Source organism: Myiozetetes cayanensis, unplaced genomic scaffold (assembly GCF_022539395.1).
Source record: "Myiozetetes cayanensis isolate MyiCay16 unplaced genomic scaffold, myiCay2020 scf5-8, whole genome shotgun sequence".
In the NCBI taxonomy this organism is placed as follows: Eukaryota; Metazoa; Chordata; class Aves; order Passeriformes; family Tyrannidae; genus Myiozetetes; species Myiozetetes cayanensis.
In genome coordinates, this window is record NW_026087742.1 from 43310666 (window position 1) to 43324687 (window position 14022).

Here is a 14022-nt window from a genome sequence, read left to right on the forward strand (position 1 = left end):
CAACTATCTATTTTAGAGGCACTGATATGGCTTTTAAAAATAAAATGGACAGAATTTGGGCTAGCATACAGAAGTTTTTGAAGACTGTAGAAAAACATCCTTTTTATGCAAAATTTTGTGATATAATTGCAACTTGCTAACTGCGTATTACTTCGCAATAGCTATCGAGCATTGGTAAGTAGTACAGGAGGTGGTTACGGGGGGGGAAAGATATTTAGTATGTGTGAAATTTCATGTCACAGTTAAGTGTTTTGTGTAATGAAATCTTCTTTTACTAGCTCTTGGGTTTGGGTTTGTACTTCACAGAGCTGTTAGCTTTCTGCAGCTTTTGACAGAGGCCTACCATGTTAAAATAACTTGTTATTGCTGTGGTGCTTTTTCAGTTCTAGCCTACCATGTTAGAGAGTTTGGCTTTGCTCATGAACACTTGATTTGGCCATATCCCTCTTGAGATAAATTCTGTCTTAAAATACCAGCTTCCTGATGGCTTTCTTTGAAGGTTATTTGGTGCTGAGTTGGAATATCCTGGCAAAAAGGTACAAATGAAAAGCAAAACACGTCTTAAATGCTATAAAATGTTACTATGGGAATATATTCCTTTCCCACAAGTCAGGTTAGTAGAGAAGGGGAAGTCAAATGTGGAGGGATTTTGAGGTGCCTGAGTTATTCTGAGAGAATATGGACAGAAGGTACAATGGGACATCCCTGACATCGCCTAAAGCCATGACAGTTTTCATTAGGGAACTTTGATGGCCCAATGCAGTTGTTCAGGCCACATCATCTGATTTCATAGTCTAGTATTAAATCTTTGAGCTGCAGATGGCTGTTTGAAACAAATTTTGATACTGTAAAAGCTCAAATATTCTTTTCTGCTGATAAAAATAAGTAAGGGAAAAGAGACAGCATATTCAGATCTGACAAGTTCCTTGTGAAATATTTAACAGGTTCCCTTGCAATAGAAGGCACCAAGTGAAGGCTTCTGGCTATGCCAAAGGAAAACATCGTTCCATGCCTTCTAGGCAAACACACATGCAAGAGCTGGAAAGTTGGTTCTTGTGGTATTCTACTTGTGGAAGAGTCTTGTTGTGTAGATGTAGTTTCCAAAGAGTGCTTGCTGGATGCGTATCTTCTGAAATTACTTGAAATTTTTAACTTGTTAACCTGGATTTTGGTATTTCTGGTAGTGTTCTTGTAGTTGAAAAATATGGTGTGGAAGAGATTATGTTTATCTTCCTTCTGTCTGTAGAGGGAGAACACTGATACTGTTCAAGCAACGTCATTTAAATTTTGAGTACATGTTGTGCTGAATTTTGAGATTGTTTTTTTTTTTAATACATGGAGAGCTAATTTCTAACATAGTAAAGAGTATCAAGTGAAATCCTGTGCATTGTTCGACATCAGTGGTCCTTGTTAAGTTATCATGCTTTGGTTTTAATGCCACTGTTGTGTCTTTTAAAGAGGTTTGTGATAGTTTTTTAAGTGAAGACAGCATTGGCTGTTGCAGGTAAGGGGTGATGCAGTTCAAGGTGCTGAGACTATGAGCACAAAAAGAAAGCTTATAAAGATGCTTCTTATTAATCTGAAAGAAGAATCAACCTGGAAAGATTTAAGAACAACCAAAACACGAGTAGTTAGATGGGAGTAGGATAGAGGAGAACAGAAGGAGATAATATCTAATTATCAGAAAATATTAGGATAAACTGAGGATGTATAAAAGTTGAATTGAATAATGATAAAAGTTTCTTAAGCTGCAGACAAGGAAGGAAGTGGTACACAGCTTCTCTGTTACATAAAGAGGATGGGGTCTACTTTAATAGTAATCCAAGCAGGACCCAAAATTTTGATGCATTGCATTGGTTTTCCTAAGGATAGTGATGTTTCTTATGAATCCAGAGACAGCAGATGATTGGAATGTGGGTATGGAAGAGGTAGCTGTTGCATGCAAATCAATTCAGAGGGAGATACAGCAGAAAATTGTGGGTGGAACACAGCTCCAGAAATCTTTAAGGCCTAGCTTGTGATGCTACAGGCTTGTTGTTATTCTTCTCTAGATGAAGTTGTTAATGGATAACAGTGGAAATTATTACAAGATGAGAGAACAGGAGGTATTGTATGTTTCTTGAAGGACAAAGGTAGTCTAGTAAGTACAGCCTTTCAGAGGTAAAAAGCAATTGCTTTTAGGATGGAACAGTTACTTTCTATAAAAGATATTATTCTCTGTGATAAAAAGAAAGTGGTGTTGAGGACTCAGGAATATTTCTAGTTCAGCATTCCTTTTTCACAGCTGCTTGATGTGGAAATGTACTGAACTTCCTCTAATTCAGGTAGGTGCTGCTAAGTAGAATAAAATCAGGTGCTTAGTGGCTTGCTTGCACTGAGTCTGCAGATTTCCTACCATGGGCAACTCTGCAGTGCTGGCAACTCTGCACATCTGGACCTGGCAGCTCTTGGATCTGCCAAGAGAAAGGAAGCCCTCTTAACCTGAAACTTCCCTGAGGTAAAGGTTTGGATGAGCTGGTTGGGTGTTGTCTTTTCAATAATGTTCTGTTGCATGTGTTCAGATCCCTATCTTCTCTCAACCATTTATGTGGGGAACCAAAATTCCAGACTGTTGGAAGAGATGGGTTTTGTGTTGGGCTTTGCTTGGAAGCCAGAATTCTAATAATGTAATTAAGGATATGTTATGTTAATTTAGGAGATACTCAGCTACTTCTTTTTTGCTGCTTCAGATTTTGAGTTGGAGATACTTTGAAAATGCTCCTTAGTGGTCTTTCTGAGATGGGTTGACTTTCTGAGATGGGTGGTCTGTTAGAACTTTGATATCAAAGACCATAACTGGTGTATCTTGAGCCAGATAACCTGTGCTTACACTTTTCTTTGAAAATAAGAGCTGTTTTCTCAGTCACTTTAAAGCACTTAAAGGTTTCTATCTGGTCACACTGTAACTTGTGTGTCTGGTGTTGTAGCTGAAATCCTGAGGGACTTGGGATTTTACTCATAACGTTTTGTACAAAATGTTGGGGTTGTGTTAATATCTGCCCCAGAATGGAAGGGTAACTCACCTTCTTGTTAATAAATCCTTTGGGGTGGATTAGAGTGGAACAACACTGAATGATCAGTGTTTGTAAATATACATATGTAGGGTTTCTTTTAGAACAGTTTTGTTTCAAAGGAAAACTGTTATGTAGCCATTTTGGTTGTTACACCTGAGGAAATGTATAAGGAAAGGAAGCGAAAGAAAGGATAAAAGTGGAAAGATAAATATAGTCACCACCCTGGATCCAGTGATGAAACTCGCTAGTTGCAGCTTCGATGTCTGTTGGTTGAAGCGATGGTCTTGATCCTTTGGGGGTGGGGGAAGGCCCCCTAAACTCAAAGATTTCATGAGTTATTATACTCTACAAGCTCAGGTGGGAACACCTAGTACCTCCCCTGGGACAGGTGGAGAGTTTTACAATGGATAGTGTCAGGGGACAGTCCCGAGTATCTGGCACCTTCTAAGAAGTTACAACTTCCTATTATATCAGCGTCAGTCATGGTTCATTATGGTCTATCAGCTGAGATGAATAGCCCAGGATAGGTGTGAAATGTCTTCTATGCTCCCTGGAGGCATTTTCACAGCAGAGTCATCATGTAAGGGAGGACAGTGGCATGATAAGAAGGATTATTCCACCTTGCAGGATTTGCCTCTTATCAGCCTCTTCTCTTATCTGGAAATCCAGTTTGTCTCTTCAGGTATGCAGGCCCTTCTGCACCTGGGACAGCTGGACAATAGTACCCCCTTATCTTATCTAAGGGTCCTTTCACAGTCCAAATTAGGGGGCATACACAGGGAGGGCTGGGCATGGCTGGATGAGCAACTATTTCTTTTCAGTTTGCTACAGTGGACTGAAGTCTTTCGGTGATCTTAACAATGTTTAAGCCATTAACCATTTCAGTCAGCTGTTTGTTTTAGGCAGTGCTTGTACTCATGAACCCCAAGTCCCCAGGGGAGTTAGGCTGTCCAAATCCTCAGGACTTTAGTGATGATGCTGGAAAGATCAGACAACCAGTGCTTTTTGTATTACTCATCTGAATCATACTGTAAATCAAAGCCCACTTCATAGTCACATCTACAAAGCCATCATGGATGCTACTGCTGTGTTGATTCAGGATTTCCATTGTGCACCATGAAGATCAAGTTGTTGGAGCTCAGAACCTGTTTTTTCAAAGTCAAATACCTTTTTCCATAGAAAGAAAGTCTTACTATTCCTGTCAAATCCACGACAAGATCTTGAAGCTAAATGAAATATTCCCTGGCCAGGTAGATTAAGTTACCTATTACAAAGATGTGAAAAAGTTTCAGACAAATCTGAAGAATTTTGCTTATGATGTTGCAAAAGAAAACGTTTGTACTTCTCTTTTAACAGTCTTCACAGTTGTAACAATCTACTGTCAAATTTTATAAAAATGGATTTTCTATCATCTGTAGAGGCCTCCTTCAGCAAGAACTGCTACAATCAGTGATCTATAAAAAATCCCATGTTTTTCAGGCATTTAGTCTTAAGGTCTGGAATGTTAGACTTTTTGTTTCCCCTTACTTAATGTTCACTACTCATTTTTTTCCATGAGTTGCAGAGATTTGGGAGATGTTTGACTGTAGAATGGAAAAGTTCATACCTGATAACTTTTTTTCAGTATAACATCAGCAGCATCTTCAGTTTTACTTCCTGTAGTTTAGCAGCCAAAAGAAATGTCAACTTTGTCAATCCTTTTTGTAAACTATTTAGTCAGGTGGACACAGGTTGCCCAATTGGTAGTAGAGGAGTATGCTAATCTCTAGCCTTGAAACGTTGATACAACATTGAATGGCTTTTCTAAGACACAGCTGAAGAGGAGGATACATTATGATGCTAAACTACTCTGGAATTGTAAAGAAGTGGAAAAAGTCTGATGTACCATGCAATAATAGAGAGATGCAGCAGCAGGAAAAGATACTGGCAAGAAATTTTGCATGTTTTTAATGGGTACTTTTAACTAATAGCTTGCACACACTGGTATCTTTAGGATTGTTGTTTCCTTCAAAACAGTATATTTAAAATCGAAATTAGTTGTACTGTAAGGATGGTTGCTTAATTTGTCACTTTCCATCTGCACTGCCTGTTTTCTATGTTAGTAATTTTCTTTTAAAGAACCAGATACAGTACTTTAAAAAAAAGTTTAAAACTATTACCTATCATGTCTTATTTGTGCAATATCCTATAATTGTCTTGTTTTGAAATTACTAGCAAATTTAATTTGTTAGCAAAGCTTGTTGCATTGCAAGTTAAAGTTTCTCAATAACCTTTTGGAAGATGCTGTCTGTTGCAGTTTGCACTTACATTCTTGTGCTTGTAGTGATTTAAAAACAGTATCTCAGTTTCATACATATGAATTCAACCCTAATAGACAACAGCACAAGTCACTTAATTGAAATTACTGAATTTTGTATTCTGTATGGCAGAGGAAGTGCAGCATATATGTTGCATATTGAGTTTTTTAACACACTGGAAGTACAGAAGTCTGCATCTGTTAGACTATATATATATATGCTCCTTGCAAAGTGGACACTTGGAAGACTTGAGTTCTGGTCTTTGGTGGTCCTGTGATATTTGGGAGATCATAAAAACAGGTGCAGTACCTTAGGTCTGTGTAAATGTTCTCATGTCCCTCCAGTGTTTGATACAGAGAGTTACTTTGTCTTTTCATTCTGATCTCTTCTATAAAATTAGGACAATTACAGGGGTATATGATATATGATTTAGGTATCAGATGAATAGGTACTAGATTTGAGTAGTTTAAATACATTATATTCTCAAAATAGCCTAAGTAATAGGTACGGTATTCATCTTTTAACACATTTAATATGTTAGAATGTCTTTTCTAATTTGCTTGAGGGAGGATCAGATTATGGAAGAATATAGCTGTCATTATGGCAACCTTGAAATTATGACTGCATAACAAATGAAAAAAAAACCAAACAGAACACCAATCAACCAACATGACCAACAACCCTCAACCCAATATGAAAAGAAAAATTAAAATATTAATTGCATACAAATTCTTCACAAATTTCATGTGTAATTTCCTATTATTGCATAATTTTTCTCAGTGCTGGTCATTACTTACTTTATAGTCACATTTTTTAAAGAAACTCCTCAGTTCTTAGGTCATCTTGTACATATTAGTGTTCTTAAAAATTATTGAGTTGTCTTAAGTGGTTTGTGGTATTAATATAAATAAAAGTAGTAATAAAATTAAGTTGATCCATGAATAGGTATTTCTTTAGTAGATAGTGTAGTCTGGATATCTCGTATTCTGAGGATGTGCAACTGAGCAATATAATTGCAAGTCAATGCTTTTGTATGGGTCTATATTAAAAGAAGATTATGTATTTTTTTCCTGACTGTTTATTCAGGCGTTTGATAAGCAAAGATTCAGCATAGGGTTTTGAAAAAGTTGCAGGCATTACAGGAAACCGTAGAGTTAAGATATTCAGGTAAAAATGTCTTGAAATATAGTTTTATTATGCAACCTGAATTTGTCTGAAGCCCCAATTGTTAGCTGTTGTTGTATTAATTTAATTTTTGATATTTAACTCTTAACTGTGATATCTCTCTGTAAAAATTACTTTGTTCCTAATGTTTAAAATCTGTTTCCAGGCTGCAAGCTGCTATATAAACAAGACTTTGCAAGACGGTTAGGACTGAGATGTGTTTCTTGTAATTACTGCTCACAGCTGTGCAAAAAGGGAGCAACTAAGGAACTTGATGGTGTAGTGAGAGATTTCTGCAGTGAAGAGTGCTGTAAAAAATTTCAGGACTGGTACTACAAGGCAAGTAACTCAGAATTTTTGACGAGAGCTCCACAGTTAAAAAAACCAAAAATGCACATGTGAGGATATCTCAAGGACTGTGCAGCAAATATGGATTACTTCAACAAACCATTTGCTATACGATAAGCAAATGTATTAATTTCATCATTTGAGTTTTCGTAGATATAGGAGCAGCATTTCTCTCATCTGATTTTATTAATTCATTTGGCAAGGAAGTCTTGAGTTACAGAAAACCAAGAAATTACTATGTATATTTGTTACTTTACAACTCCAATTTTTTCTCAATTGATACCACCTTTTTCTTGTCAAAACTTCTTTAAATGTGTATTCAGAATGTTGAAAACACTGTTAGTAGTAGCAGGTGGATACCTTGAGTTGACTGACAATAAACTAGGTTAGTGGAGTTTTTCTTGTTCCTGTTTTTGCCTCCTCTTTTGCCTTTTCCCTCTCCCACAGTTTGAACTGCAGAGGCTTATTCAAAGGGAAAAGCAAGACCAAATGGATTTCTAATAAAAGTTTAAATCAAACAGATGGCATCTATTTCTAAATCTCTGGAAGTTTAACTACCTTATGAAGCACAACCAGCAAAGAGTTCACATTAAGAGGTTTTGTTTACATTTTCTGAAAGAAAAAGATGAAAACCTGCCATTAGTACCATCGATAAAATATTTGATCTCTGGTGTGAACATCCTGGAAAGCTACATTGATAATATCAAAACAAGAACTACACTTGTGGATGCAATTGCAAAAAGACAGTACAAAATTCATCATCGTACCAAAACTCTACACACAGCCTGGAAGGCAATAAAAGCTTGAAATGTTAGAGGGCTAGATACAAGTCCTGTAATTCAAGATGATCTGCCTACCATAAAAGAACTGAATATGAAGACGTAGCTGATATTTTGGAATGGCTGGTTCCAGAAATGTTACAGCCAAACGTTGTAAATTCTTTATCCTGACAAATGTATGTAGGGTACTGTTAGACATTCCTAAAAGAAAACTACTGAAGACCATGTGTTTCTTTTGTCTCCTGTGAAAAGAAGGGGAGAAAGCTTGGCTGCAAAGTCCTTAACTAAAATGTTAACTTCATACAATAAGATTTAATCTATATGCCTTAAAACTTGGGGTATGGGGTGAAATTTATTCTTGCGTAAGAAGTGCCTTCTGATGGAGAACTTAATAAATCTTTGGTGTGCTTTAGAATCTTTCGGTGATTCAGCAAAGAATATAGTCTGGGAGTGTGCATACCAAAATAGTTTTGTGTACATAGGCTTCTATGGAAGCTGGTACTGTGATTCAGCTTTGAGAACCACTTGAAAACTTGGGCTTCGGGTTACCCTGACTCGTGGGATAAGAAAAATTGGCCCATTAAGTCTACTTAGGAAATGCTGATGGTATAGTGTTAAGGGAAGGTTAGATACGGTGTTGTGAAAAGGCAATTTAAACAGATTTTCTGGTAACTAGTGACTTTTGATATTTTTGATGATTTTGAGGTGTTAGATATTTCTACTTTTTGAATCTTACACTTGCTAGTGGAACTAGTATTTCATGATGAAGAATTGTTGATGGTCATTTTTTTCAAGTGCTTCTTAAAACCTTTACGTAGTTGGGTTTTGGTTATAAAAGGTTGGGATTTATTATATGGGGAAGACATATAATATGTGTTGGAAAATTGTGTCTTTTGCTAAAATTGTCTTCTTTTTTTTTTTTTCTACCTCCTTGCTCGTAACTTCCACCACTTTTATAAAAGTCATTCCAGATGTCTTAGATTTGGTAGTGCATCGTTAGCTCATATTCTTACCTAGCCATAAATAGATGATGATCAAAATGTAGGAAGGCAGAATAGATAAGGACCACTTCCCAAATTTGTATTTCATTAGCTGTTTTGTCTGTTAGCTTCTTAAAAGAATAGTTACATATGTATGAGCTTTGTCTCATTTTTGCAATGTTCAGTGTTATTTTGAAGTTTCAATGATTGTATACATGAAGAGAAATAAGTAGTAATAACCTAGTAATGTTTTAACACCATCATTGTGTTCATTAAACAAGTGTTTGTCTCCATCTTCTTTGTCTACTTTTTTTTATGAACACATCCTTCTCATGTAGTATTATCTGGAAAACACTGTAATCTTTAGAAATAATCAAGTATTATGGGAGAACTTCCTTGAATGCCAAAATTCTCTTCTCAAAACACCAGAAGAAGTTAGCAATGGTAGAAGCACAGTGACTGTTATCTAGAAGTGTTAGTTCATCAGACTTATCTAGACTTGTCCTTTCAAACTAATATGAGGCATTGAAATATAAAAGAATAGTTTAGCCCTAAGCATCTGTTGGGCAGCAGCTACAGTTACCAGTTGGTGCCAATTTCTGAGGAAGTTTCTACTCCATGGTGTCCATGCACCTCCAAGATAAGAGGTAAAATTGTTGGTATCTTGAGGTTAGCTCCCCAAGGTATTAGACATCCTCCTTTAAACTTGCGTGCAATGGTTTAGATATTAATCTGAAAAATGCTGGGGGATTTTCAGTATAAATGTCTTTAGTAGCCTGATGTTTGATGACCGTTTCAATCATTTGATGTTATCCTAGAGCATTGAAAGTACCTTGAAAAAGAGTATACAGTTCTGAGAACAGCACAGAAATCTCTTTCTTTAAACATACATTGAGAAACATTGCTGAAAGTACTACAGCTGAAGTGCACACGGGTCATTTGAGGCTACAGGGGAGAATTGATCAGGCTCAGCATGTACAGTGGTGACTGTATTCAGTGGAGGTCAGGTGTCTGCAGCAAAGAGTAAGTAGGAGGTGGGGAGCTACAGTCCGAGGCATAGAAAAATTATGGTGGCTGGTGAGCTCAGATAGCAATGATTGTCAGCAGTGGTAACATTTGAAACTGGAGCCAGCGTTAATCAAAATGGTAAAGGCAGCAAGACAGCCTTGTGGAATTTCTCTTGTCTGAATTCAGCCGTTCTGTAGATGGCATCTCGATTTCCAGTAAGTACTCTTTCAGAACAGTTGATCTCCTCTCTCTCATAATTGTTCTCTGCCTGGAAACATCTTTTGCTTCTTATTTATTGCAGTTGAAGTTGTAATAGACAACTAAGATTAGGCCAAGCTAATACCATTGGAGAACATTTAGGAACAGGTGAGGGAAGGATTAAAAGAATAAAGAAAAGCCCCACATACGAACCCAAATTTGGGGCAGACATTAGTGATTTATACTAATCACCATGCCCATTTGAACATGTTGAAGAAACAGGAAAAGAAATATACCAAAAAGTAGTTACGAGTTGCAAAGGACTTAACATGCAATTGAAGCACAAGAAGTAGAGATGGGCTTTTTGGAAACACAGAGATAGGAGCAAACTTGAAGGCAGGTATTTTGGAGAGTCGATTATAGTGACAGCATCCCAAATGAAAACAAATGGAAAGGGAAGGAAGGAAAAAGCAGAAAATCATAAAATCGTAGAATGTCACGATAACCATTAATTTACTTTCATTAAATGTCATGGTCAGGGCAGTGGGTGAGCAAGAAGGAAGCAGGAAACTTCAGTGCATGGAAGGGTGTATAATACTGAATGTAAGCATGATTATGGACATGGTAGAATATATGGTGGAGCAAATGTAGGGATGAGAAGTGAGGCATCACTATAAGGAATCTCTGGCTTGCTAAGGAGTAATAATTTCTATGTAGAAGCAAACCAATTTTTTTTTTTTACCTAATTAATTTGATAGCAGCTCAGGAGAGACAATAATAGACTTATTCAAAGGCCTAAATAAAAAAGCAAACAAGGAAAGGGAGAAAACAGTTGCAGGAATCATAGAATCACTGAAGAGTTTGGAGTTAGGGAACCTTTAAAGGCCTTCTAGTCTAACACCCCTGCAATGAGCAGAGGCATCCTCAATAAGACCCAGCTGCCCAGAGTCCCATCCAACCTGACCTTGAATGTTTCTAGGGATGTGCTGTCTACAATCTCTCTGGGCAGCCTGTTCCAGTGTTTCACCACCCTCCTTCTAAAAAACTTCTTTCTGATGTCTAATCTAAATTGACCCTCCTTCAATTTAAAACCCTTAATCCTTGTCCTGTCACAACAGGCCCTGCTGTAGGAAGGCTGCAGTTGCTGGATTTGTCCTGTTTTTCTTTCTTTGAAGGAGAGAAAAAAATTGAGCAAAAAGTGGTGCTTTGATAGTCAAGCAGCTTGCAACAGGTCAGAGTAGGTAGGCTTTTCTCTACGTGGGTCAGCTGTCAATCAGTGTTAGGTGGGCTTGAGATTTAAAATTACAGTGAATTATACATATTTTTTTTTCTTATGGTGGCTTTGCAAGATGCATTTGCATTGAAGGTGTAAATTCACAGCTTCCCTGAACTGATAAGTCTAGACTATTTTGGCAACACTCTTCTTCTTCCCCACGCCCTTCCAAGAATACAATTTACTTTCTCTTTTGTCCCACTGAGAAGATCTCTGCTGCAAAAATAACTGTGGATCAGCATCAGTGGAAAGTCCAAGTGATAAATGTAACAAATTTGAGGGAGGACGGGGAAAATGCAGTGCTGTAAGGTCTCTGACCTTGTATGCCCTGCAGGTGCCGAGCACTACTGCTGACACCTGCACAGAGGAGGGGAAGAGAAATACCTGCCCTTCCAGGGGCACCTGGGGGTTAGTGTGAGGTGATCCTGAGGCTGCAGCTTTACTTGCTCACAATTTAAATCTGGTTATCCTGTTAGAATAGAGTCTCTATGTATCATCTTTAAATACTTGAAAATTACAACTGAGAGCCTAATTTCTTACATTGCCAGAGGATGGTGCCAGCCTGTTCAAGTACAGAGAAGAAATTAAACGTTTAATTATTTTTTAAAATTTGAACTAATTGACCTGTGCATGCGTTTTTGGAGCCACTAAAACTACAGTTGGACTTCCTTTTGGTTTGTTTTGGTTTTTAGCCATCAGAACCTTATGATAACTGCAATGTTGTGTATGGTTTTATGTATTAATGTTTTATGTTGCATATTATTATAACTTTCCTCTTCTGGCTATATTATTAGCTTGACTTACTTTGGATTCATGAGTATCTATAAAGCTTTTTTTTTTTTTTTAAGGTCTGCTTTAGGATGGAGGTTGCAAGCAATATTGAGGCAAGCTGTAGTGCAAACAGTTCTTTGCTTAGTTGAAGATCTGAAACTGGGGCTACCACTGTTCAAATAATAATTTATAGCATGTCAAATTAAATACAGTGGAATCTATTTTGGAGAAAACCAGTATCTATCTTGTGATGCCTCATGAAAATATCATGTAGGCTGGTGAAAGATAGTGCTTGAGTTTCAAGTTATGTGCCAATTACATTTGGGGGAACCCTCTTTAGTTTAAGAGCAATTGTGGTTTATTAGTTAGAGAGAAATTTGGATAAATTAAAGAACTGGAATATAAAATTGTTGCCAAACTACTAAAATAAGGAAAATATAAAAACTACACTAAAGGACTGATTTGATACCTAGAGAAGTGATTCTGTTGGTGACTTAAAACCACCAAACTTTGGAGGGGGAAAATAATAACTATTTGTCCTCAGTTCAGTAGAGTCATTAAGGAGTCTGTCACTTTCTGCTCTTGTTTTGCAGAATGCTTCAATGGAATTAATTAGAATTGATGCATACAATTAAATTTTTTTGCTGACTATTTAGAAGTGAGCAATTTTTAAAGACTTAGTGAAGAGTTAGTAAAACAAAGTAGATTTATTCTGAGTGAAAACCCCCAGCAAACAATGAAGAATGAAGTAACAGATGTGCCTGTGTACACAAGTTAGAAGGTGGCATGACTACTGTACATGAGCGAGACTTGACTGTGTAGTGGTAATGAGTCGTCAGTACTCTTAAAAATGTTACCTTTTAAAATGTAGAAATAATTTTTTTCCGAGGCTTACTTAAAAATGTCAAAATCTTTCTTTACATTAAGGCTGTACGGTGTGACTGTTGTAAGTCTCAAGGAACTCTCAAAGAGAAGGTGCAGTGGCGCGGCGAAATGAAGCACTTCTGCGATCAGCACTGTCTGCTCCGATTCTACTGCCAGCAAAATGAACCAAATCTGGCAACCCAAAAAGGACCTGAGAACTTACATTATGGTAGGTGCTGCTTTGTGGCTGATAAATGTCGAACAAGATGCTGCCTTTAAATGAAAAATTGAAAGCTGCATGAATTATTTCTTTGTTGTGATAAACTGCATTAGGGATTATTGTATTTTATGTTATTGTGAGAGGCATCATTGAGCTATTTTGGGTTAAGTGTAACTTCAGTATGTATCATTATGGGAATAGAAAACATTTTCCTCTTTTTATTGTGCTCCAGTTTGTCATTATTTGCTCTGTGGAAACACTTCTCAAAATCCCTTTTGGTCACAGAGAGCAGATAGATGCACTAGGAATGAAAAAAAAAAATAAAATTAAAGGAATTAAAAGGAAATAAGTGAAATGGAAATGAAAAGAGAATGGAATAAAAGTATCTAGATAAAAGGAACACACTGGGTTTTTTTCCCTTTCTGTTGGCAATAGGTACTGTGTAAATTTGCTGATGGGCACTGAATACAGGTTTGTGTGGTATAAATGGCAAGTCAGGCAAAGTTCAAATAAATCAGCTTTTAAATTAATGTAATCATGGCAACACAACTTCTTTGTATAACCATTTTCATATTTGAACATTTTAGTATTTACTATTCTGAAAGAGGCTGTATTCACACCTGGCTAGAACACTCATTTAATGTTTGCCTTTCTGTTAGTTCTCACCTGCAATATGGTGCTCATCAGTGCTGTTAATTTAATGTTATATTGATTAGAGATGTCTTGAGTTGCTTACTGAAATTTGCTTTGATTTTGAAGAAGGGGAAAAATAATTCTAAAAATGTTTCCTTATACTTTTAGATCAGGGCTGTCAAACCCCCCGGACAAAAATAACAGTAAGTACATATATTTAACACATGCACACTCATAAATATATATCTATATATAAAAAACATAATTAGATGTATTTTAAATGTGAGATAGAGCCTGGTGACTTAAGGGGATGCTATTAAAAAACAAAAATTGGTCTCTTTGAATGATAATTTATGGAGTTTTTTAATCTTCTTCACGTCAGTAGTTGAAATAAAAGTTTTAATTGTTCATACTTTGTCTTTTCAACGTCTTCT

At 36.7% G+C, this 14022-nt stretch overlaps 1 protein-coding gene across 8 annotated transcripts in view; it reads left to right on the plus strand.

Moving 5' to 3' along the window:
- The window catches only part of ZMYM2 (zinc finger MYM-type containing 2), an 85611-nt gene that overhangs the window by 53130 nt on the left and 18459 nt on the right, over positions 1–14022 (plus strand). For all 8 annotated transcript variants that reach the window (XM_050332155.1, XM_050332153.1, XM_050332160.1 and 5 more), the window contains 3 exons: positions 6681–6853; positions 12799–12964; positions 13757–13791. In XM_050332155.1, the coding sequence (XP_050188112.1) occupies positions 6681–6853; positions 12799–12964; positions 13757–13791 (374 nt within the window). The remainder of the gene's footprint in view (positions 1–6680; positions 6854–12798; positions 12965–13756; positions 13792–14022) is intronic.